The sequence below is a fragment of the Pristis pectinata genome, chromosome 15, assembly GCF_009764475.1.
Source record: "Pristis pectinata isolate sPriPec2 chromosome 15, sPriPec2.1.pri, whole genome shotgun sequence".
Lineage (NCBI taxonomy): Eukaryota > Metazoa > Chordata > Chondrichthyes > Rhinopristiformes > Pristidae > Pristis > Pristis pectinata.
Window position 1 is genome coordinate 18,748,450 of NC_067419.1, and position 27,468 is coordinate 18,775,917.

The following is a 27,468-nucleotide window of genomic DNA, read 5'->3' on the forward strand; positions in this document are numbered from 1 at the left end:
AAGGTTTCGACCCTAAACATTGACAATTCCTCAATTCCTTTCCTCACGCAGATAGTTTGTTGCTCCAGATTCCAGCATCTGCAGTCTCTTATGTCTCCTGGTCTTACTGATTGCTTGGTACATGGTCACCACATAGTTAGTTGTGTCCCCAAGGCTGTAAACAGTCTGGTTCAGTCTCCAAGGTAGAAAAATCACGAGCAAAATAATGGAGTTTGTGGTATTGATCAAAATCAATGGCTTTAGTCTCCCCCGTTTAAGTGTCACAGTCTATGCAATCCAAATATTGCTTTCCTCTCTCAAATTTACTCCTCATTTACTGTTATTTGAAAACAAGTCACATGTAACATGCAAATATGTCACGAATTGAATGACTCCAGAAATCAGGTACTTCCACGTCATCATTTTCTATTGTTGACTTAACATAAGCTCCAAAGGTCCTATTTTCATTTTGGTAATTTTACTACAAATATAGAAATATGCTTAAAGAAAGACGGGCTTAAAGTCACATTTACTCTTTTTGTTACAATTCTGAATTTCTGAATCACTCAAGTAACTAACCTGCACTGGCACTAGACAACCTTCTTGTATGCTTCCCACTTATTCAGTTGACCCAGTAGTTATTTCTTTTCTCTCCCAAGCTATCCTGGTAATCTTCTGGTTATCAAGTTAATGACTCACTTTGGTAACATCACAATTACTGAAAATGTTTCTTTGATTTATATTTTATAGTAGGCACACCCTACTTGGTATGCATGATCTGTAATGCTAGCTCTGTACTTTGATTCCTGGATCATGAAATAACCATTCAGTAGAGAATTTGTTACACATGAACTCGGGTCCACAGAATGTTGTGGCATTCCTAACTGATGATAATTAAATACAGCCCAATATTGTGAAAAAGGGGATGATTTATCACATATTTGTATTTCAACTGACAATTTATTCTATTTATATCTATTTGAACTACTGAACTTGCCAGTGCACTATTCCCTAACTTCCATTCTGAAAAGCGACACCCGTGTTATAGAGGGGATTGGATTCCTAGAAAATGGGCTGTATCGCAATTTTCCATAAGGCAAAACAGTGTCATCTGTGCATGTATCAAGAAACGAGGTTTGAAAAAAAAGTAATTTATTTACATTTTTTCACACAAATTCTGTGAGAGTGAATTTTATTCCGTATCTCAGATATTTGGGTAGTAATTTGTGAATTCTGAAAGGGCAAATTTCCGTAACCTTGACAGCCGTAATGTAGGAGCCTGTATTAATAAAACCCACAAATGTGAAGATACTAGGCTGTGAGGCTACTAATCGTTTTCCCCCCATTTCTCCTTCCTCACCATTTTTAAAACTGTTTTTTGTCAACCACCGTTCTTCAATTTCTCACTTCAACTGTCAAATGGGGGCCCTCAGCACTGTTACTTCTGAGCTGACCTCCCTTATAAAGAATTACTTAATCGTAATCTTTACTTTCTTGCATTGAGGATCTCACATCAGTGTAATACAATGTACTAGAACACCAAATTCTGCCATGCCTGCATTGCAAATTGTAGGGAAATATCCACTGTCTGTTCGAAAATTATATTTTAAAAAGTCACTCCCTTTTGGTTTTTAGATCTACTGTTTCAAAATTCTTATAAGCATTTACAGCAGTTAATAAAAAAACAGAAGAAAGTAAAGGATTTAATGTTTCCAGTTAATAACCATTGTATTCTGATGACCTGAAATCCTAAATTTCTCTTTCCTAAGGTACTGCCTGACCTACAGAGCATTTTCAAATTTTCACCATCTTCAGCAATTTTGCTTTTATATCACAAACAAGAATATTTTGTTGCCATAGTTAACTATATATTTCTTCTCTGACAATCAGCCTAGTGAAAATACTCATTTAAATAAAATGACCTATATTCAAATAACAAAAAACAAGAATATGAAACAGTTCATTTGGCTGGTTAACTTAATACCTTTCATGAATGGTTAGCATTTGTTCTACTAAGGTGATTGAACTTCTTAAAAAAAACATGGCAGCCAGATCTCTCTAATTAGAGCAGACATAAAAACAATTGAAAGCCCTGCCTAATTAGTGCTGGAATCAACAACATTTTTGGAAAATCATGCCCTCTTTTATATATATGTTGGCTCTTCAGCAGGGTTGCATAGAAGCTTGCTTCTACAAACAAGGTAATGACTTTTTCCCCCCATTTCATATTAACCATTCTATTCAGTTTTCAAATTATGCGAAAGAGATCTAGTGGCAATTGAAGAAAAATAATCTCAATAATTTAAAAAAAACTGAAATCACTAAGCCCAGGATGCTAAAATATATTTCAATATTCATTTTAAGAACAGGAAAAGTAACAATGCATGGTGCATTTTGTATACCAGTTAACCATTAGTTCTGTGGCCAGAGCAATTTCACTGGATAATTAGTATTTTAAGCACATGCACACACCTCCTCAATTTGATTTCAGCATTACAAATAATGGTCCTCACCCTGTAAAATGCATTATGGTATAACTGTAAAAGAATGATTTCTTATTTTCTTATGACAGAACAGGGTGCACTCAGCCCTTTGATTCTATGTCGGCTCTTAGTGCAAGCTCGTCATTCCCATTCCACTTACTCTTGCAATCTATTTTCTCTCACTCACTCTCTCTCTCATGCCTATAAACTTCCTGATTCTCCTGCCACAGGGACAATGTGCACACTCCACACAGACAGCATCAAAGGTCAGCTTCAAACACAGGTTGCCAGACCTGTAAGACACCAGCAGTACTGATGGAGGCAGATTCAGTTTTCAGTATTCAGTCGGAGTTGTATCAGTATCTGAAAGGAAAGAACTTGGGGAAGTGGGTCCGACTGGATTGTAGTTCCATGGAGCTGGTACAGACTTGACAAGCCAAATGCTATAACCATTCTGTAATTTGATAGGTAATATCTCCACTAATGTAACACAGCTTTCACAAACACTATTACTATGACCAGGTTTATTCCCAGCATCATGGAATGCCATTAAAAGTAATTGTCAATTAAAATATGAATTGCATGTAGATTAATTTTGGAATTCAGATCTCAAAATACTGATACTGTACTTTAATATTAATCTGATTAAAATGAGGTCATTTTGCTAGTTTTGTTACAATAGACATAAAAATTTGTTAATCTGACAAGATTGACTTTGTTACATTTCAATGGTCAGAATCTGCATCATTTTAAATGTGGGATAGATCTTTGCACAGATAGCACTACAATCCCATCAGTTATCTTCTGTCTTGTGTAATTAAGGAGTGGTTGCACATCTAATACTTTTTGCTAACTCTGAATCCACTTTGGATAATGAAGATTGACCAACCTGAAACCCCTCTGTAAGGCAGCTTGTGGGTAGCATTAAATACCACAATCTGCTCACTATCACGTCATTTGTCATGTTTCCCTTTCATTCACAATAATAACCTGTAGTGGTTGAGTTGCCCTGACACATTTTTGGTGTTAATGGATATTTTTAAAAAGCACACTGAAATTTTCATTAGGAAATGACTGTTTAGCAAAAATAATTATTAGCAATGGATAGGTTTGCACAATCTGGCTTGTTATTTGGGGGTGAGGTAACATCATCACCAAAGGAAGTAAATTTTAAATGATTTGTCATCTTTGAGGACTGAAACCTGCCTTGGGAATAAATGCCCTTTCTTAGCTGATCCTCAGTCAGTAGCAGACATGTGCATAAAAATGTCAGCCATTTTCTTTCCTTTTGGAAGAGACGTCTTGTATTATTTACTGCAATTATCCTCGTTCTGGAAATACAGAATTAATTAAGATCTAGTTTCACAAGTGCATGAATTAGATGTGATGGAAGATTTGAAATAGGTGCACTTTAAATAAATTTTCTAAAAATCCCAAATAGATCACTTGGCTTAAATTTACAGGCTCTGAACATCACTTGCAGTGCCAGCATTTCTATTCCTAATTACTACCTCCCATTTCCACCCTGAACTGCAGAGGCAGTTAAGAGTCAACTACATTGATGAGTAAGGGGGCAGTGTGCATGCACCTGTCTATATCAATGGTGCTGAGGTCGAGAGGGTTGACAGCTTCAAGTTCCTGGGAGTGAACATCACCAACAACCTGTCCTGGTCAAATCACGTAGATGCCACGGCCGAGAAAGCTCACCAGTGCCTCTACTTCCTCAGGAGGCTAAAGAAACTTGGTTTGTCCCCTTTGACTCTCTCCAACTTTTACCGATGCACCATAGAAAGCATCGTATCTGGATGTATCACAGCTTGGTACAGTAACTGCTCTGCCCAAGACCGCAAAAAGCTGCAGAGAGTTGTGGTCACAGTGCATCACGGACACCAGCCTCCCCTCCTTGGACTCTGTCTTTACCTCTTGTTGTCTTAGTGTAGCAGCCAGCGTAATCAAAGACCCCACCCACCCGGGACATTCTCTCTTCTCTCCTCTTCCATCAGGTAGAAGATACAGGAGCCTGAGGGCACGTACCACCAGACTTAAGGACAGCTTCTACCCCACTGTGATAAGACTATTGAACAGTTCCCTTATACAATGAGATGGACTATGACCTCACGATCTACCTTGTTGTGACCTTGCACCTTATTGCACTGCACTTTCTCTGTAGCTGTGACACTTTATACTGTTATTTTTTACCTGTACTGCATCAATGCACTCTATACTAACTCGATGTATCTGCACTGTGTAATGAATTGACCTGTACCATCGGTTTGTGCGACAAGCTTTTCACTGTACCTCGGTACAAGTGACAATAATAAACCAATACCAGACTGGAAAAGGATGATACTTTTCCTTCCCTAAAGGCCATTAGCTAGCCAGATGGAGTTGAAATGGTGTCAGATACAAAATGCCTATTAACCAGTTGGAAACAATAGTTCAGATTTGAGATCCAGGTGCAGTCATAGCTTTTGATGTAAGACAAAAGTAGGCGATGTATTCTCCCTTTTCAATTCTTGCTTTCTTGGCATTCAAATAGAAATGTGATGACATACTGTTAAGCAGGTTCTGACATTGCCCACTGAAGGTGACCAAAGCTTGGTTATTTTTGGTTTGCAGTACACAATGGAAATACTGTCTTCAGAGTACTGACATTTATCTACATGTCTCCTCTGTCATTTACTCTCAATTCTAATTCTTACCACTACATTTCAGACAACTACTTCATGTTGTCCTAGTTTTGAAAAGGTTGGGTTAAGGCTCTAATATTGAAGTTTTTTTGAGGTGAGTCTTGGTCAAATATAATAAACTCAATATGAAAATGTTTTTGAATATGTTTAGTTCCAATTGAATTGCCATTTTTTATGATAAAACTCAGAGCATGATGAAACAAGGTTGGACACTTTTAAGAACAGCAGACAGCATACTAAACCACCAAATCATTTTGTGTTACTTGAGGATGTTCTGGATTGTGCTATAAATGTACCCCTCGCATCCTGCAGCCATTGCTAATCTCAGAAAAATAAATTCAAGAGTATTTATTAAAATGGTGGCTGGAAAATTCCAGACTCTGGGGGCGGGCAGGGTTTTGTGGGAGGAACTTCAAAAAGGTCCTCCTTCCCCCCCCCCCCCCCCCCGCCCCAAGGCCAGATTCAATCAAGTTGTTAAGTGTTTCGCTGTATTAAAATGCTTGTTGGCAACAGAATGCTGATCTATTATAAAATCGCAAAGTATTCTACGGTTTAAAAACTATGAAAGCGAGTGTGAACCCTCTACAATTATTATTATACGGGATTTTTTTAAATTACCGTATTAAAAAAATCACACGTATCCACAGCAACTCGGAAAACTTATTTCCCGTGTACACATTTAATTTTCTTAAATATTACGGCCCAGTCAGTCCAGGAGGAACCTTGTTCCTTTCTGCTTGAAAAGCTGATTAAGCGCACTCAGAAATGGACAGGAATGCTAAAAAAAACAGCATGGGCAGGCGGACGGGCCGAGGATCCTGGGGGAGCCGCACACTCAGCTATTTGGTATGCATGAGTGGGCAGGCAGAAAAGGCGAGTGCTGTAGCTTTTTAACTTTACCCAACAATGCAGCGCCAGCGCCAGGCTCGCCCTGCCCATCAACCTCCCTGCTGCTACTGCTTCCCCCTTCAGTAAAATGCGCCAGAAATCATCTGGAAAGTCGCAGCATACGGTGTCTAAATGTAGAGAGAGCAACACCATCCGGGTGAAGAGGAAACCTGATCAGCGCTGCGCTCCACAAAGCTGCCCTCGATTGCATCTCGTCACTGACAAGGCGCCATTGGCCCACTTCCACCACCGTACTTTTCAAAATGATCACACAATGGGGGCACTGACACTTGTCTTTTTTTTCCAAAACATACTTCATATTTTCCCGTCTTTATTATATAAATATCAGCTTTTTTAACGTTTACTGTAAGAATATAAAACGTTTAAGTATCATTTACAAATTCACATACAGTACAATTCAAATATAGGTTGATCAGCAGGATATTTTTTTCCTCTCTTTTTCCTTCAGCAACTGCCTGTCTCTGCATCATGGCCCTTTTACAGGCAATCAGTCCTCGGGAATCGATGAGTCTTCAATTGACGAGCTCCCCCTATTTAAGGTAGAATAGGCTTTCATAATTTCCGAAAAAGGGGGAAAATAAGCCCCCCTCCCCTCAAAACTGGCGTAAATGTCGACCAAAAAATAAGCCTGCACAGCTGCCATATCAAGGCGTCTAGATTCCAAATTCAGTCTTTTTCCTTTGCATAAAACTATAGTTCGCGATTCTGACTTGGGTGCAGCTAAGACTGAAAAAAACAGCCTCGTGTGCTTCATAATTTTTTTTTCCAGCCAACTTATTTTCATCGAATAGTGTATATTTTCTGTCCAAAAAGGGTAGTAACGCTGTAGACCAACCAGCGAGGAGGGGCAACGTTGCTCTAGGCACAGATTTTACTGTGTAACTCCTCAATTTCAGGGCACAAAAAAAACGAGGTAGCCTTGAATGTGTCTATCAGCAATATGCATACCATCTACAAAACAAAAAGTATGAACCAGTTTTCAGAACAACTGTGACTAGTGTCAGAATTACTTTCTGTTGTTATGAAAACTATGTTGAAGGATGGGAATACTGCAACTTATTTGATAGCACAGTGTGGAAAGAATGTCTTGCAAGTTACAACAGAATGATCACCTTTTTGTTTGTTTTCTGTCGTTTTAGAGTCATAATTTTTGGAGAAAGAAAAACAATACTCTTGTTTTGACAGCAATGGCGGTGATTCATAAGTGTTTTTTTAAAAAAGGAAAAAAAGATTTTCACCTCACTTTTTCACTTTCAGTCATCTGCCAGAGTCCCAAGTTAAGAACTTTAAGGCAGGGCAATTGCGTTATTCTTTCCAAACCCCTTTTGGTGATTTTTGTGCAGCCATAGAGATCAATGCCCGTCAGCTGGGTCAAATGGTCAGCTATGAGCTCCAGTCCTTTGTCTGTAATCCGCACACACTGGCCGATATTTAGGGTCCTTAATTCGTGCATCTGCCGGGCCATTTTGTTGATGCCGTCATCACTTATGTGGCAGGAGCAAAGGGAAAGAGATTTGAGCTGATATAAGCCTTGCGCGATGTAAGCCAGGCTCTGATCGCCTATCTTATCGCAAAAGGAAACGTCCAACCCACTCAGTCTCAAGCTGCCCATGGCCAAATGCATGATGCCGGTATCGCTGATGTTGTCACAGGACCTTAGGTTGAGACTCCACAAACTCGTCATGTGTGAAAGATGCAGCATACCCGCGTCTGAAATCCCACCGCAGAAACTCAAGTTGAGTACCTTGAGTTTGGTCAGGCCTTTGGAGATGTGTTTTAAGGAGAGATCGGAGAGTTTCTGGCAGTCTTGTAAAGTCAGATATTCCAGGTTTAAGCAGCCTTCCGCAGCGCTTCTAGTCATGCCTGCCAAATGGCCGATTCCTACATCCGAGACATGCCGGCAGCTCCTCAAATTCAAGCTCTTGAGTCTGTGCAAGCCCCAGGCGATCAACAGAAGGCCTGTGTTGGTGATATTGCTGCAGCCGCCCAGCTCCAGCACCTCCAGATTCTTGAGATACTGTGCGATCCGACCCAGGCTACTGTCCGTGATCTGCTTGCAGAGGCTCAGGTTCAGCACGTTCAGGGACGGGATCTCTTGCACGAAAGCGTGCCCCAGGCCGATGTCCGTCAAGTTGTAGCAGCCGCTCAGGTTCAGGCTCTCGATGTTGGGCATGCCTTGGATCACATAGCTGAGGCTGCGCCGAAGGCTGAGGATCTGCACCCGCCTGATGCCCCTCGCCTGCAGGCTGGGGAAAAGGGAAGGGTTGGCTCTCCTCAGATGCAACTTGGCTTCCACCCCTCTCCAGACGGATTTGTGGTAGGCAGCGTCCCTCCAAGCCGTGCACACTTGCGCCGCTCGCCCTTTGTCCCTCACGTCCAGATAACTGAAGATCATGGCTAGGATCTCGGGGAAGAGGCAGGAGATGTGCGTCTCCATGTTTCCGCGCTGCTGCCCGCCGGCCGGCCCGCCGCCTCTCCGCCCGCTCCCCCTCCCCCCGCCGCCGCCGCCGCCGCCTCCGCCAATCGATCCGCCCGCGATCCCGGCGCCGCGTCACGTGACCCGCCTGGTTGCGCAGTCGGATTGGAGCGGCCGGCCCCGGCGGCCCGGCGCATCACAAAGGGCCGGCTCCGCCACTCGGCCCCGCCGCCTCCCTCAGCCTAGCCTCGCATCACGTCGAAATCCCCCCCCGAAAAAGTCTCCCCCCTCCTCCCGGCCCGGCAGACGTGTGTTGTTGGAGTCAGCGCTGCCCTCCCAGCCCCCATCGGAGCTCTCACGCCCGGCAGCCGGAGGGCTTCCTGCGGCCTTTGTCTGATCTTTTCAAACCAACTTGGCAGGCGCGCAGCATTCTCCATCGCGGGGGTGTCCCCGGAAATTAGAAACAGAGAAAGAAACTCACTGCCAGAACTCAAACCTCATGTTTTGCCCAGAAGCAGTTGGGGCTGCGAGTGCGGGCCAGTTACTCGCGCTCAGAGGAGGAAAAAAAATCAGGTTTGAGGAGCGAAGGCAGAGCGCGGTGCGCTGGTCTCCCCCGCGGCTGGGTTGGCCATTGGTCTCGCTGGGATGGAACGGTCAGAATCGTTCCCTAGGCAACCAAGTTCTTACAATTCGGTTCACTTTACATTAACTCCTTCGTTCCTTGTGCCCGGGACACGGCTTCACCGCTTGGAAATCCTCAGGGTCAAGAACAAGCGTCAAAGTGTCCATTTCTTTGAAATTAAAATCAACTCCCCTCCTGAATGTAGGAACAGTCTGTTCGCACTCTGCAAAAATCTGCATTTATAAATCATCCGCATCCTTGAACTTTTCTGCATTTTGAAATGATAGAAAATGGTGTGCGCAGTCACCATTACATTTCAATACAACTGATGCACGGAGATCTGGCAACAATTTTCTGCCTTTCACTTTCCAAATGAAAGTCTAATTTTAAATGCACAGATTTACGTAACTGCAGACGGATTGAGGATAGTTCAGTTTTGTTTTGATTCTGTAGAACAGAACTCAGATTTAAACCACGAAAAATGTAAACAAAAATGTTTTGGTGCAATTGATTAAGCTTCTTTACCCAGTTACTTAAACTCAACTTTTTAACTGTCAATTGTAATTTAACTAATAGCGGTTTATACCCCATTAAATAATGTTATATAATCTCTTAAACTTGCATCATGTACTTGAACATTACCATAGATCACACAATTGTCTCGTCTTTATCATTAGAAGAAACGGCGCCACCTTTTCTTAACATTAATCAATAAATAAGAAAACACGTTGTGCTTAAGGTGTTAAACGAATCACGTCGTGACTACGAACAGTTGTCAAGGAGGATTGTCTAACATCGAAGAGTTAATATTTTAGAAATGGAGCTAGAAAGGGGCCTTTAAAGGTACGGACAGGGGAGGAGACTGAAACCAGTGAATTGCCTATCAGGGCGCATGTGCCACAGTTTCCAATTGGCCTGAGGACGGGATAGCAGAGAGAAGTGAGAATTTTCGTTTTGTCAAAGCGTTAGTTAAAACACAAATGATGCAGTCACGAAGATGAATAATGCATGTACTCTAATCATATCGAGTACATTCTTGTCAATTAGTTCCATATACATCAGTGACAATAAAATTGGGGGAACAGTCTCATGCACATTGTGCGCAAAAGGCCTAGTAAATGATTCCAGAGAATGGGCTTATTGTGAATACAGGATTTTGGCCAAGATAGTAGGATACAAAAATAGGTTTCTGGTTATATTTCTGATGTTTAAAGTATGCGCATTTTGCCAGAAAGACCATGGGTAGTTTTGCAGAAAAGAACAAAGTTACAGGTATGGGTTAAATGAAAAGATACGTTCCAATACATTTCAAAATGCTGAATTCAAGTATATTATTTTCATGTAGTGAGTACAATTCGCCCCCTCTCTAATTCCCCTGCTGTGGGGGAAGGCGAGACACATCTATTCGTATATGGTATTGTGGCTGTTGCACCTCATCGTTTCTGTCCTCCGAAGTTGTTTTTCTTTAATGGGAACAAACAATAGACTGCCCCCTTTCGGTGGGCCTGCATAGGCAATAGCTCCAACTTCCATGACTTGCAAGAAACATTATTACCGAGAGACAGTGAATTTTCGGATTGTAATAATAGTGAAGTATTGAAAATTCTCGGCTGTATAGTCAAAACAGTTTAGTCTTTTGTATGTTATACTACAATGATGGAAAGTTCCCTGCACTTAGAAACTTTGAAAAGAAGCTTATGATGTGAAAATAAAAATGAGAATTGTTTAAAATAAAGACTTTTTCATTGGAAATACTTGGTAATTTGGCGGCATTTTATTTTTGCTGTTTGAAAACATCTGGTGGAAAGGCAGTATTATCAGGTATAGCAGGTGTGGGCAGCGCAATCCATATAAGTGATATTTAACGTAAAATGGCTCCACAGTTGTGGTCAAATCACCATTAAAAGTTTGAAGAAAATGTATCAAATCTTTACTAGCTGCAAAACTGATTTTCAGTCACTTGTAACTGAGCTGGTAAATATGGTGCTTGGTGTAATATGCCATTTACTTGGTTTATTTCAACACTCCTTGTCCCCATATGCAGGGAGGGGAAAAATTCATCAATCTTCATCAGAACCTGTCCCGAGGGTGATGGAGGCCAGATCATTCAATATATTTAAGGTGGAGAGAGATAAATATTTGAAACATCAAGGAATTACAGGATATGGGGAACTGGCACAGAAGAGGAGTTGAGGCCAGCATAGATCGGCCATGATCATATTGAATGGCAGGGGACACTTGAGGGGCCGAGTGGCCTCCTCCTGTTCCTATTTTCTTGTGTTCTTAATCATTGTCTAGTAATTTCTACAGTAAAGCATTTTCATGTGGATACCATGGGTATTCACCGGTCAGGCTCACATGACATATGCCCACTTTGATTTAGCGTTAGGCAATTCTTGTTTAAAGGAACATTAACCCAACCTGATTTGCCGTACTGAGGAGAGGACTTGAAGAGTAATTAGAAGAGTAGTTAAAGGGAGATTGTGTAAATATAAAATATTTTACAGATATCTTTTGAAATATGTAGTTAAGGATGCAATAATTACCTATATACTTAACAATAGTGACTACATCTCTATAGCTGTAAGACAGCTATATAGTTAATTTTATGAAGAGCCATTGTGACTTTTTAAATCTATATTAGAAATAATACATTTTAAATTACAATATGTAATTATATTGTAACTTATCTCACCTGTGTTTAAGTCAACAAGACATATCAATATGATAATGAATCATTAATGTCTGTCAATGCACACATCGGTATATGCTCATTTATCACTGTGGTTATGACAGACACACCCAGATTGGTTTACCCTCTGAATCTGAGCATGAGATCTCTGTTGCATGCTCTTCGTCCTCTGGTAGTTGTTATGTCATGGATATAGAGTCATATAGCACTGAGATACGCCCTTTGGCCCACTGTGTCCATGCTGACCATCGGGTACCCATCTATACTAATCTTATTTACCAGCAGTTGGTCTGTCGACTTCGATGCTTTTGTGATTCATGTGCTTGCCCAGATAATTCTTAAATGTTGTAAGACTACCTTCTCCCACCAGCTACCCAGGCAGTGCATTCCTGATTCCAATCAACTTTTGTTTGAACCCCTCTAAAACTCTTACCCATTACCCTAAACCTATGTCTTCTGAATATATATGTACTTGAATCCCACTTTGAAAACAGAGACACAATAAACTGTAGATGCTGGAATCTGGAGCAGCAAACAATCTGCTGGATGAACTCAGCGGATCAAACGGCATCTGTGGGGGGAAAGGAATTATCGACGTTTCAGGCCAACTGCTGGAGAGTGATATGCGAGCACATAAAGGCTAACAGTGCTGGAATCTGATAAGTAAGGTGGTGATAATGGGAACCATTGGGGGAGAAGTGAAAGGCAGGACAAGACAGGACCAGATGGGGAGGGTGGGAGCTGGTGGGTGTAATGTGTGGGTAGTAGGTCGGAATCAGGAGGGGTAGGGGAACAAAAATGGGTCCAGTGAGGCTGGAGAGGGGATATGGGAAAGGGGACAAAAAGAGGTGGGGGGGGGGGGTTACCTGAAGTTAGAAAATTCAATGTTCATGCCACTGGGTTGTAGACGAACTAGACGGAATATGAGGTGTTGTTCCTGTATGTTGCGTTGAGCCTCACCCTGGCCGTGGAGAAAGCCGGGGATGGACTGGTCGGTGTGGGAATGGGAAAAGGAAATAAATAGCATGCACTTGGGAGCTCGGGACGGCCACTGCAGACGGAGTGCGGGTGCTCTATGAATTTGTTCTCATTGTCACCTTCCTTATCAGATTCCAGTACTGATCGCCTTTGTGTTCCTGTTTGTCTCCATCTTCACCCTCTCCTCCCCACTCCTAACTTCCATCTTCCTCTTTTTATTGTCTGCTTCCATTTATCACCCACCTGCTTCTATCTCCCAACTCCACCCTCCTCCCCCTCCCTACCTGGCTCGATGTGCCGGTCATTCTTCACCCATCCACTCGGTCCACCAATCACCTCTGGTCTCTGTCTCACCACTCTTCACTTTATAGTGGCCATCTCCCCTCTGCACGTTTAGTCCTGATGCAGGGTTTCAACCAGAAATGACAATTACTCCACCCCCACACCCCCACCCCCCCCCCCCCCCCAGCTGCTGCTCGACCCACTGAGTTCCTCCAGCAGACTGTTTGTTGCTCCCACTTTTTAAGTTCCATCACAGCTGAGGTTAAATTACAAACTGAAATACTAAAGATACTAAAATAAAGTTTAGATGCAATTTTGTTATTTCCTTCGAAGATGAAGTATTCCAAATCATCTTTAGATTATCCTCAAAATAAAGATAAAATCAATCATCTTAAGTATGTTCAGTATAATCCTTTGCAAGATCGAATCAAAAATCATTGGGCACTCATACTATCCAAGCCTAGCACTGCATTTAGCTTTAGGGACTGGCCATTGGAAAAAAATCAGCCCGGATTCCTAACATATCACAATAAAGTAGATTATGTGTTTGCTGCTGGATATTGAGTAGAGGACGGGTTTGAAGTTGGCACAAATTTCCTTCCTTGTGTATAGATAGGTGACATTTTCCACCAAGGCCCATAAATGAATAATATTATGGATAAATGCAGAAGGTGACTGACTTTAATGAAGCCTTACACATATAATGTCATTATCTTCTGTAAAGAACAAAGGATTAAATGCTAACAAATAAAATATCTGGTACAGTCTGGTACAGCAATTTGAATGCAGAAGAACATAAGAAGCCTCAGAGAGTCGTGGACTCAGCCCAATACATCACAGGAACATTCCTCCCCACCATTGGTCGTATCTACAGGAGGCGCTGCCCCAGGAAGGCAACATCCATCATCAAAGATCCCCACCATCTGGGCCATGCCATCTTTTTCCAGCTACCATCAGGCATGAGGTACAGAAGCCTTAAGTCCCACACCACCAGGTTCAAGAACAGCTACTTCCCTTCAACTATTTGGTTCTTGAACCAACCGGCAAAACCCTAATCACTACAGTTTAGCAACAATATGACAACTTTGCACTAAAATGGTCTTCGTTTTTTTTATTTTAATTGTGTTCTTTCTTGTAAATAATCTTTGTGTATAATTTGTTTAATTTATGTTTTTCTTGCGAATGCTGCTTATATGATGCTATGTGCCTGTGATGCTGCTGCAATAAGTTTTTCATTGCACCTGTGCATACATGTACTTGTGCATATGACAATAAATTCGACTTTGACTTTGAAATAAAGTGATGTGATTGTCAGTTCTACACAACTTAAATGTAAGGACATTTCATGTAATCCCAACTGAAAAGTAGGAAGTGGAAACATTTTAATATAATTCAAATATGCATATATTTTAAGTCGGCTTATGTTCTAAAGTGGCGGGGCAGAAAAGGTGATCTGCCAGGGCTATGGCAATGAGAGCTGTTCAGCCACTGGGGCAAAGAGTGCAGAACACCATGTGTCTACATGAGAAATTTGCTGAAGCCACTGTATCATGGGAATTTGGCATTTTTATATTAAAGGTCTTGCTTAGGGCATGTGGCTTTAGAGCTGAGGATATATTTGCCCTGCAAAATTTTCCTCACAGTGGGAATTTTGATGTTATCTTCTCGAGAGCTTAAAACAGCTCAAGTCTTTTGAGGAGGAGGGAAAGGAAGCACACTTGTTGCTCCCCTGTGTGGAATCTCTTGTCCCAAACCCACAAGAGAAAGTTCAAACGTTGACTCTGCACGTCTCTAGAATTTTCTCCTGCAGAGGGTTGTGGAGGCTGGATCGCTGGAGGTATTTAAAGAGGAGGTGGATACATTTTTGAAAGATTGGGGAATTGAGGGCCAAACGGAACTGACACAGAGGAACTAAGGCCTGGAGCAGAGCGGCCATGATGATATTGAATAGCAGAGCAGTCTCGATGGGCCAAGTGGCCTACTCCAGCTCCTATTTTCTCATATGTTCAGCCCACGTGTGCTTGTTTTGGTAATGCTCATGTTCCACAGAAGATTTAGAACAGAAAAAAGCACAGACATTATCGACATAGTATCTGAACCAGCAAAAGTAGAAGGCCAAGCCAGGAGCAGATAAGAATGGAAACATTAACTTCCTGCCAGGTGGTTCGGTACAAGCCATGGCTGTGCGGTATACCAGGGACAAAGCAGGCGGTGCTGAATCTGTGGCTAACCTGGGCACAAAGCAGCTCCCAACAAAGCAGTGGTCTGTTGAAACTGCAGGGAGAGTCACCATTCACACAATTGCCTGAAGGCCAAATAATCCAACTTGTGTCAGGAAGCAGGTCACCTCTTCCAAACAAGCCCAAACTACAGATGCCATTAAGTCCAGACGGTGAGACGAGTTAAGACACAGGAGTTGAATGCAGCTCCTCCAAGGTGACCAGAACTCCAGCCCCCACATCACCCCAGGTGACAAGCACCACATTGAGGAGGAGGAGGAAGAAGAGAATCCAGAGTAACAAGACAACATGGAGGAGGAATAGTATGAACTCCCAACAACTACCTCAAGCCCGGTGTAGAGGCCTCCGAGGAGATGGAAAATGATCCAGGGGCTGATGTGTGCTGCTTCAGACAAGGGAGGAAAAGAAAAGCTCAGAAATCCAGATGTGCTAATATCTGAAACAGTAATGTTTTAAGGAGGCTGACAAAAGGAACAACACAGCATGGGAGGAAAAGAAGGGGACACTGACGGTGCTTCACAGCAAAGGCAGGAGCAATGGCACCAAGGCACCCATCTCTGGAAATCCAGAAGCAGTGCAGAGGAGGACACATCCCAGCTCTGGGAATTTGGGGATAGCCATCTTGTAAACAAAGGTCAAGAATTGACTTCAAATGGAACCAAGCAGGTCATACCCCAGCAAAACCGCCTTCTTTACTGCAGTAGAACTCAGCAGCCATCAGAGATCAACCCTTACTTCAGTGCTGAGGAGGTGCATAGTTCAAGTACACTGACAGCATGAGGGTACTGATGTATGTTTAGAACATATATTCACACTAAAATGGACTAAGAAATGCATTCCATCAGATGCGCATTTGTTGCAACTTTGGGATCCCTTGCCAGAGTTTTTTTTTGAGGGAGTGCAGCTTACTGCACTTCAGCAACTATTGCCACTGGTTACAGTGGTCCCATGGCCAACCAACCTGATCAGGGATCAATGGCAATCATTCATCTGACTTGGGTATATTTCTGCAAGGAGGCTAGTTCATTGTCACTTGAAGTCAAAAAGGTAGCAGACCTTTTGAAAATGATGTCATGCTGACATAATAATGCAAATAGAATAAAATGGTGACATGAATTATATACATCTGCAAATTTTATGAATAAAGTAATACTTCTGGAAATAGAAGCATCATCATCTTTTGACGTGCTTCCTTACCTTCATTGGTGGTGTAGATTGATTAGGTTGCTGTCAATTTTTTCCTTTGCATACAGACAAGAATTCTGTTGGGATACAACTCCAAAGTTAAGTGTAGAACTTTTTAAATAGGCTCTTGAAAATGGCTGGCCATAACTACAAATAAAGGGCAGGCACGGTAGTGTAGCGATTAGCGTAACACTATTACAGCGCCAATGACCTGGGTTCAATTCCGGCCGCTATCTGTAAGGAGTTTGTACACTCTCCCCATGTCTGCGTGGGTTTCCTCTGGGTGCTCTGGTTTCCTCCCACATTCCAAGGACATACGGGTTAGGAAGTTGTGGGCATGCTATGTTGGCACCAGAAGCATGGCGACACTTGCGGGCTGCCCCCAGAACACTCTACGCAAAGATGCATTTCACTGTGTGTTTCAATGTACGTATGACTAATAAAGATATCTTATCATAAACCTGATATTTTTTCCTAGTTTTTTCATTTGCTTCTCAGGGGTGGTGAGGGTGGAGACCAGCCTTGGACAGTGAACTTTATTAAATTTTTCCACACCTGGAGTATTCTAGAGCTTAGTCTGAGAGGCTATTCGTCGTGCCCCATTAGTGCACTAATCAGACCAATTAATTCATTAAAAATCTGGGATTGAAGCTGAAGTCTCACCAGTCTGTCTTTTTTCATTACCAACTCAGTTAGGATGTCAGACCCATGGCTAGCCTTGGTTGTTGTTTACAGTTATTTCTGAGAATATTTACACATAATTGCAGTGTTTTAAAAGCATTTGCTTGAAACAATTGCATTATTGCAAAATATTAGTGGTGTAATTGGTTCCATATAAGTTTCATATAATAAAATGGACTGAACATAGCACAATCTGATATTTTTCAAGCATTGTAAGGACGGATTTACATTTCAAAAAGTAGTTCAGTGGCTTTAAGGTGCTTTGAGATAAGCTGAGGTCATAAAATGTGCCATTTAACTTCAAGTATTTTCTTATTCCTGCTGTAAAGAGAGTAAGGATGGTGATGCAGTGCAAATGTGTGGAGTGGAAAGAAATGAAGAAAGTTTGACCTATAATTTTTAATATGTACGTTGCTAATTTTGGCTGGACTAACTGAGAAGGCACAGAAGAGGATGATGTAACCAACAGCTGAATCATCCAAAAGTGCAACTTCTGTTTTAGTTTGTTCTGTGATGAGATTGCCAAAGGCAAGTTTGCATTTAATGCTATTCCCTAGGCGCCTTAGATTTTTCTTTATGTATAGTTGATATTGGTATTCATGTAACAGGAATGTTACCTGCCACATGAAAGTACAGGCTTGGATGTTGTTCAAATCCTCCTGTAGGCTGACACAAGCTACTTCATGACTTATAAGTACAGCCGGAAATTAGTCATCAGTGAATAGCTCCACACCTGGCATGAGGATGGAAGAAAAATTATGGATTAATCAGCTAAAAGTGGTTGAACCAGGCATCCTACCAGCAAAGACAATTGCAACAATGCCCTAGGGCTAGCATGATTGATTGGTCTCCAATAATTACAACCATCTTCTCCACATCTCATTAACCTTAATTTTGCTGGTGGTAATTCTTGGTGTTTTAATCAATCAAATGGTACCTTATTGTTGAGGGAAGTCAGCCTCCCATTTCTTCTAGGATTGGACTTTACTCCCCCATGACTGGATCAAGGTTATAGTAAACCAAAAAACACATGATGTGTTCTGATGAAAGGTCACCAACCTGAAACTTTAGATCAGATCATCCTGAATCCTTCATGCCATTCACTGTTGCCATCTGCACGTATGCACCCAATTCAGCTGTAGGTCTTGACCCAGGTGACAAACCTCAGCAGTGATTAGACCCGTGTAATGTTGTGTGGAGGTGCCACTTCTGGAACAACCCCAACAGGCCTTGACGGGAAGCATGCTTGGAGAAGGAGCTTCACCAAATATCAAAGGTGTTGAGAATATTAATGATTTTTAAATATCTCTGCCATTCAAGCACAGGTAAAAACTATTAAAAACTTTTAAGAAGTTCTTTAAAGTCATAAAGGTAACTAAAACCTTAAAACATTTAGAAACAACAAAATGGCTTAAACTAGAGTAAAATAATAAAAAATATTACTAACCTTGCCCTTTGCCTCTTAATCTTTGCCTCTTACTCTTCCTCTTTGCCTGGAATCCCCAATTGTCAGGTCTGATTGGAATAAATTTGGGAAACAATTTTCCAGCAAACCAGGGCTCCACCTCAAAACTACATGGAGTCCATCCATGGAGCTTAATGACAGGTAGCACCACATCTGTCACAGTAAGTCTTGGCCTTCAACATTCAGCACCACATGTGTGAAAGCCTGAGATTTACTGACTGAAAACCTGTGATTAGAACTGACCACTTCAGTCCAGGAAGATTCACTCTCTTGACTCTGCTCTCTCAACACAGGCTGCCTGACCTTCCTTACTATTTCTAGAAATTTTTGTTTTATTTTTAGTAAGTAGGAATCTGGTGGAACCTGTACTGGATAGCAGAGAGAAGGACGTTATTGAGAAGATGTTGTTTGATAGGCTGCTGATGCCTTCTTCCGTACATTGATGATTGGAAGGAAGCTGGTAGGGTGGTAGTTAACAGAGTTTAATAAAAAGTCAGCCAATTCAAATTTAGAGCTAACATGTACAATGGACCAAGATTCATGTATTGGTCAGACCACATTTATGGGTGGGAGGCTATTAATGAATGATTTGAAATTTTAATCATTTTTCCTGTGTGACTTGAGTTAAAGACATCTGGATTGTTTGTTCAATATTATAGTCATTATGCTACTCTTATAGTATTCATAATGGCAGATTGCTGATAGCATAAGCTTGGGTACAAATGCACATTGAAACGGTGTACATATTCGTTTACAGGCAGCGTCCCGTTCCATAAGTTGATGATTTGCTCTTGCTGGTCAGTTTTGTGTTGAGCATTGTCTGATGTGGCACAGAGCCTCAAAATGACACGGCAATTTCTGCCACACTTGCTGCAAGTGATGACAGTGCTGAGCAGGTGCCGAATTTGCTGTTTTCTCACGCCCTCTCAGTCACTTTTTTGCCCTCTGAATACTCCTTTACCATCATGATGTTGATTGGACACGAGACCTGAACAAAGTCAGCCAGAGCCACAAATCCAGGCACCCACTCATTCTGACTAGCCTTGTCAATGGCAGAGTTCAGGAACAGCAAGAGGGGAGGGCAGTAAGGGAGGGAGGTGAAAACAGAGTGAAAAACAGGGAAAATAGGAGGGGGTAGGGGAGATAGTGAATGGAAGGAAAGGAATGGAGGGTCCACAATCTTGCAGACATCAAAATGTCAGTCACCTGACTAATGCATTTATATGTGGAAAAGTGCAAAACTCTGCAAATGTTCCCAGCAGACCCCCGGGAAGAACCAAAGGTGAAGAAGTTGAGGGCTGTTGTCACTTTCACAGCTGTTGGTCATTAGGTCCAGCAGGAAGCAGTCTTAAGCCAAGATGCTGCTAACATTTCTCACCACTACTATGATATTTCATGCTTCCTCAGATACTTGGGAAGCTCAGCCTCCATCTGTAGACACTAAGAATAGGGTGGCTCTCAGAGGGAAGAATTCCCACCAACTGTTCCCAGAGGTTCCTTCCGGGTGGATCACTCTGTAAATTTCAGTTACTTAAGAGCTCGTGGTGAGCCAACAAATACCATTCCAGTCATTCAGCGTGGGACTGGCAGGGGAATTGATCTTTTATGTTAGTTGCCTGGGTCAGCAATATTTGGTGGGAAAAGGGAGACCTGTACTGATATTGTGTGGTGCAACCAATTTCCCATCCAATATGGAAGTATTGTGAACCAGATATTTGTTCTTGCCTTCCTCCCATTCCGAATCCTACCCTTCAAGTGTCCCTCTTTGCCCCAAACTTTCCCTCCCTCCATTCCTTTCTTTCCATTCATTATCTTCCCTACCCCATCCTATCTCCCCTGTTTTCCACTCTGTTCACCTCCCTCCCTTACTGCCCTCCCCTCCTGTTCCTCCCCCCCACCCAGTCACTCCCTCTCTCGCCCCTCTTCTACCTCCCTCCCTTTCCCTCCTTCCTCCCTTCTTCTTCCTTCAGTAGCAAAAACTGTTAGTTAGTCATGATTTGGGCGGTTAGAGCCGGGTACATGGGGCTTGTGAGCAGGTCGTGTTGGCGGGCAGATCACGTAGCTGGAGAGGCCTACTTTGCATTGCAGCGAAGGATTCTTTGAAGCAGCTCCAGAAGTGCCTGCTGAGAGGATGGCTGTAAGGTAAGTTTCAATTTATATTTGAGGTCAGCAGTGAGATCAAAAACCTGCTCATTATGTTCTTCCTGGGCTAGGGCTTGATCTTTGTGGACAAAGGTCAAGAAAACCAAATGTGTAATAGGGCATCCTCTTCTGATGTTGTGCAAGACAGACAATTTCCTATTTACGGGATTCTCCATTCAATGTGGAAATATTGGCAACCCTACCTGTGTGTCCTTCTGAGAAATGGCCCTTCTTTTGATCCTCTCTTCTCTGTACAACAGCAGATATTGAGGAAGATCCTGATGTTGTTCGTGAGACTCCTTTCTCCTTGGCCTTTATTCCCAGGACCCATTTTGTGTGTTTTCCTGTTTGTGTTTTTTTCGTTTTAACATGACTTTATTTAAAACACCAGTAAAATACTTAAAGATCTGTCCTCGCTCTCCAGCTGCTGCTGTTGTTTGCGGTCCTGTGCTGGGTTTTATAGTATTGCATTGTGGCCAATGGTGCAAAATGCAATGAAAGAGTAGACTATTCCAAACTTTTGAAAGTGAACAGCAAAGTTTACAAAGTTACAAAACATTCCTAAACAAACATTCACACCAGCTTCTGTGAAGGTAACCTTTCACAAGATCACTCCAGAAAGCAGGTATAAGCCAGCAGAGTTTACTATCAGATCTCCATGTTAATCCATCAGTCTGATATGTTTGGGGTTTCTCGGGTGAATTCCAGAAAACTTCTGCAAATGGACTTAAATTCCCAAACTCCTGTTAATATTCCACGAGGGAATGATAACATAGATAAATTTCTGGGCTTGTAATCCAGAGGCCTGAGTTAAAAACAGAGTGACATAAGTGTAGCTGTTTACTTTAAATAATTTATTAAATTATGTGAGATTACTATTAAGGCAAAAGTTGTCTCAATAATTGTGATCACAAAATGACTGGATTGTCATAAGAATTATCTGGTTCCCACATGGAAGGAAATCTGCCATTCTTACCTAGGCTGGTCATTGTGTGACTCCAGGCCCACTGTGGTGTAGCTGACACACTTAATCTGCCCTCAACTAGTCACTTAGTTGTATCAAAGGTACTATTTTAAAACAAAAAATGTGGGATATTGAAAGACCAAGGGCACTGGATACAGCAAAGAGCAGACGACATGCCAGTTGTAGCATTCAAGATTTGAATTCCATAAGTAACTGTGCCTTTAGCTGAGCTGTTCCCACACAATTACAGCTTTGTAGAAATGTATTCATTAAGTCCTGTCGACAAAAAGCTGAGCAGAAGGAAAGTATCACTAACAGTTTAAGAATAGGGAGGTTTTGTTACAGTTGTCCAGGGTGCTGGTGAGGCCACACCTGGAATACTGTGCACTGTTTTGGTCCATTTACCTAAAAAGGATACAGTAGGATTGGAGGCAGTCCAAAGGAGAATCACCAGGCTAATTTCTGGGATGAGGCTGGATGAGAGATAAAAGTCCTATTAAGAGAGGTTTGTATTCCTTGGAATTTACAAGAATGGGGGAGGATCTTATTCAAAAATACAAGATCCTAAGGGGGCTTGACAGGGTAGATGTTGAGATGTTTCCACGAGTGGGAAAGTCATGAACAAGGAAACAGAGCTAATAAATAAGTAGCTGGTCATTTAAAACTGAGGTGCAGAGAGATTTCTTCTTTTACAGGGTAATGAATCTCTGGAATTCTCTGCCCCGAGGCTGGAGGAGGCCAGATCATTAGGGTCGTAGAGGTGTACAGCAAAGAAATGGGCCTTCAGCCCAACTGGTCCATGCCGTAAATGATGGCTATCTATGCTAATCCCATTTGTCCATAGGCCCGTATCCCTCCACTCCTTTCCTATCCAATTACTTGTCCAAATGCCTTTTAAATGCCATATTTGTATCTGCCTCTACACTTCCTCTGGCAGCACATTCCATATAATTACCTTCTGCCTATCTCCAAGCAAAGCTGTGTGGAAAAATTTCTCCCTTTTCACCTTACACCTATGCCCTCATGCACTATGCCCTTTCCCTTTAGACTCCCTACTATAGGAAAAAAGACTCTGACACTCTACCCTACCTATGATCTCATAATTTTATAAACCTCGTATAGTCACCCCTTAGCCTCCTAGGTTCCAGTGCAAATAAGCCCAGCCTATCAATCTCTCCTTAAAGTAAAGTAAAGCCCTCCATTCCAGGCAACATCCTGGTGAATCTCTTCTGCATTCTTTCTAATGCAACCACATCCTTCAAGTAGTGTGGCAATCACACCTGTGGCCTGACCAATGTTTTGTATAGCTGTAACATGATATCCCAACTCTCTTCTCGATGCCTCAACCTATGAAGGCAAGCATGCAGAATGCCTTCTTTACTACCCTATCCACCTGGGTTGCAGTTTTCAGGGAGCTGTGAACTCTGTGCAGTCCCTGCAATTTACTGTATATGTCCTGTTCATATTTGAAGTCACAAAATGCATTAGCTCAAACTTGTCTGGAATAAATTCCATCTGCCACTGCTCTGCCCAACTTTCCAACTAATCTATATCCCTCTGTATCCTTTCACACCTTCTCCGCTATCTACTGCTCCACCAATTTTCTATTCTCAACCAAGTCATTTGTATGTATGACAAACAACAATGCTGCCAGCACTGATCCCTGTGGTACACCACCGGTTACAGACTTCCAGTCAGAGAAACACCTCTCAACCACTACCCTCCGCCTCCTATCTCCAAGGCAATTTTTGATCCGTTTTGCCAACACACCTTGGATCCCATGTGTCCTAACCTTCTGGAACAGCTTACCTTGCAGGACTTTGTCCAAAAACCTTGCTAAAGTCCATGTAAACCATGTCTACTATGCTGTCTTCATCAATTTTCTTAGCTCCTCAAAAAAATGATCAGATTTGTGGGACAGAATTTCCCCTACACAAAACCACATTGACTTCTTGTAATCAGTCCCTGCCTTTCCAAGTGAGCACAAATCCATGTCCCTTAGAATTTGTTTTCAATAATCTCCCTGCTACTCATGTAAGGCTCACCAGCCTGTAGTTTCCTGGATTATCCTGACTGCTTTTTTTGAATAATGGGATAATATTCGGTATCCTCCAGTCTTCTGGTACCTCACCTGTGGCTAATGAAAATGCAAAAATCTCCTGTTAGAGCAGCAGCAGTCTTATCCCTTGCTTCCCATAACATCCTGGGAGTAGATTTAAAGGTGGAGATAGATAAATATTTGAAAGATCAAGGAATTGAGGGTTATGGGAAACTGGCACAGAAGAGGAGTTGAGGCCAGTATTGATCAGCCATAATCATATTGAATAATGGGGCAGGCTTGAGGAGCTGAGTGACTTACCCTTGCTCCTAGTTTCTTGTGTTCAATAGTCCTATCTAGCAGCATTTGCATATCAATAATCTATTCATGAAAACTCAGTTTGGGTTTAGCCAGACTACTTGGCTCCAGACCTCATCATCCAAAGAGCTGTACTCTGGAGGTGTGGTGAGAGTGACTGTTCTTAACAGCATTAAAGCAGTATTTTACCACTGTGGTATCAAGGAACCCTGATAAATATTAAATCAATGTGTACCTTGGGGAAAGCACTCCAGTGTTTGGCACCAAACCTTCTACAAAGGAAAGTGGTTGTGGTTTTTAAAGGTCAATCATACCAACCCCAGGACATTGTTGCAGGAACTTCTCAAGGACAGTGTCCAACAGCTGCTTAATCAATGACCTTCCTTCCATCATCAGATCAGATGGGGGGGATATTCACTGACTGCACAATGTTCAGCTCCATTCAGCAGGTTCCCTTCCAAGTTACACATCATTCTGACTTGGAAATATATTTGGGAATTTGAGACAGAGATTTACAGATTGGTGGACATTAGGGGAATCAAGGGATAGGGGTTAGTACAGAAAAGTCATGCTGAAGTAAAAGATCAGGCATGATCTTATTGAATGACAGAACAGGCACAGAAGGGAAAATGGGCTCCGCCTGCTTCTATTTGTGTTCCTGCATCATCTCTGGTTCTAGATCTGGAACCCATTACTGAGCTGTGGGAGTACTATCACTGCAAGTACCTGCGGCTCCCCTTCATTCTCACAATGGGTAATAGTGATAAAGCAGGAAGTGCTGGCCTTGCTGGCTGGCAATGCAAACAACCAGGAAAAAGAATTTCAAAAAACGTTCCCTTTCTTGGGGTTGTGGGGGAGGGGGTGGGATGGGGTCATGTTCCCCAACATAGACTGAATATTTCGGTAAAGTACGGAAATTGGTAGGCTGACTTGGGGCCTCTGAAACATTGACACTTATAGTACATTTCAACCCTTCTCCATTGCTGAACCCACTCATGAGTTAAAATTCTCCGAAAATCCATTAACATTTATGTTTAAAGTATACAATAATCAGCAGCTGCATTTATAAACAAATAGTTTAATTCCAGGTTGTTTTAAAGGCCCTGCAAAGTGAAAATCGTGATAAGTATTAAAAAGTCTTTTCAGATGGAAATAATAATGCTACTGGTAGCTAATTAGAACCGCCATTAGCCTTGGAAAACAATGCATTATTAAAGGTCCATTTTCATGTTAACTTCAACATTGTTTCAGCTGTGATGTAAATACACAGAGTCATACAGCTAGGAAACAGCCCATTCAGCCCACCATGTCCACGCTGACCAGCGGGCACCCATCCATAGTAATCCCATTTTCCAGCACTTGGTCCACAGCCTTCTATACCTTGGTAATTCAAGTGCTTGTCTAGTCTCTTCTTAAATGCCATTGGCAACTTAGTTCAAGCTGTAATCAGTTAAAAGACTGGAGCTCACCTGGACCAGAATCAGCAATGACTGTCTTAGAGCATAAACAGATTATGTTTATAGTCAAATACTCCCAGCAGTTCAGTGGGTTTAGTTTTCCAACACAGTTATTCTTTTGTTCATGTAAATATCTCTTTATTTCTCAGAGTCTTCTATTGTAGGTAGATATTTAGATGTCTTTTCTTATCTCTGATTGTATTACATTAAGAAGCAAACAGGACAGCAACAGATTGAGGGTAAACAACTGAAACCCTGGCCTTAGCATTTATTAGGTATGTGGTTATATGGAGAAGCAGTTTGGAGCTTCTTGTTTCACTGGGTATCAAGGCCATTCAGGGATGGACCCAGCTACTGAGAATTTCACACAGCCCTTGGTGCCATGTGACAAGTGAGCTCAGACCAGCTCATCAAAAGGTCTATCACTTGTTTCCTGAAAGTTGAATGGGGACTATCTTCTAACTTCCACCTCATCTTCTTTTAGAATTAACAACAAACAGCTGGTATGCTGTTGATTCAGGCTCTGAATCAAACCCTTCCCAAATCCTACTAAAATGAAATTTATTCTATAGAAGCTGAAAAATCTACTTAAGTAAGATGAGCTTTTGGACAAACAATTGTTGAGGTGCTTGGCCAAAAATGTAAATACTTTTCCAAATGGATAATACAACTTTTTTGAGATTATGGATTGAGGTTACATCAGGCCTGTATAATTGCATGGAGCCTGAGTGGGTTCAGTTTATGGACTGAAGTAATGGTGACTTTATCGATGTAGGTGCCGAAATGAAACCTCCTCACAAGTTTCTCTGAAGAAAATGCTGCTCCTGGCTTTTATGGAATCAGTCCTAAGAGCTTGTTTCTGTGGAGAAGAATTTTTCAGGATGTTTAGTAGTTGAAATACAACATTGGGTACCCTACCACTGAAGCTGCTGTTATCCAGCATTTCTGGCTGTCCGAACAAAATTCTTAACTTTGATGCCAATTTAACTTAACATGAACCAACATGAAATTGTGCCCTCCTATTGATATGTAGTATTTACATTGTGATTACGTCCAGTTACAGAGTCATAGAGTACTACAGCACAGAAACAGGCCCTTCGGCCCATCTAGTCCATGCCGACCTGATCTTCTGCCCTGTCCCATCTACCTGCACCCAGAACATATTCCCTCCAAACTTCTCTTGAATGTTACAATTGAACCCACATCTACCACTTCCACTGACAGCTCATTCCACACTCACACCAGTTGTGGCAATGATTCCTATCTTCCTGGTGGAAGATATCTGGCAACCTAAAGGAATTCTAGTTATGAAAGATTTGAACCACATTATTCTCTGGAAAAGACCAGATAATCTGAAATTTAAGGGCAAAGCAATCATCGACCATTCTGACCAACTTATTAATGTGATCTGGAGGGTTAAATCTGTCACTGTGTACCGAGAATATTTTTACTTGGCTTTGGGTAATCTCAAATAGCTTCAGTATCTACAATTTCAACACCTGGATAAATGCAATGTATCCTTATGTGGAAGGATGTCTTTAATGAGCAAACAGAAGCATTCACTGTGTATATTTCTCTGGTCTGTTTGTACACTTTTAGCCACAGTAACGATTTTTTACCCATCTTGACTGGAAGGAAAATGCTGAACTGAGCCTCATCCATTGGAGTGACTGTAATTGTTATATGGTGCCTGGTTCATTGGTATTACAGGAACTATTGTCCTGGGAGAAACATGACTTTACACCTGAGATGGGATTGGTACTTACTCTCCTAGGACATGTTTAGTGAACATACTTAAGGATCAATACAGTTATCAATATTTATAAAGAGACATGAAAAAAGCAGTTTCTCACAAGAGCTGAGTAAGTTAATGAGTAACCTGACAGAGGTCTTCGAAGAAATAAATGAAAGGTTAAGATGCTGTGGA

At 41.9% G+C, this 27,468-nt stretch overlaps 2 protein-coding genes across 2 annotated transcripts in view; one reads left to right on the top strand and one right to left on the bottom strand.

Moving 5' to 3' along the window:
* The window catches only part of wnt5b (wingless-type MMTV integration site family, member 5b), a 93,831-nt gene that overhangs the window by 40,294 nt on the left and 26,069 nt on the right, over window positions 1-27,468 (top strand). The gene's annotated exons all lie outside the window — the stretch shown is intronic.
* LOC127578206 (F-box/LRR-repeat protein 14) lies at window positions 5,885-10,771 on the bottom strand. Its single transcript, XM_052029932.1, has 2 exons — window positions 7,305-10,771; window positions 5,885-6,591 (listed from the first exon to the last, which is right to left on the bottom strand). Exons 1-2 carry the CDS (start codon window positions 8,496-8,498, stop codon window positions 6,574-6,576), a joined length of 1,212 nt encoding a protein of 403 aa, XP_051885892.1. The 5' UTR covers window positions 8,499-10,771; the 3' UTR covers window positions 5,885-6,573.

What these genes read in the sequence shown, in the direction of transcription:
- LOC127578206 (XM_052029932.1), bottom strand. Translation starts at nt 8,498, where the DNA reads ATGGAGACGCACATCTCCTGCCTCTTCCCCGAGATCCTAGCCATGATC.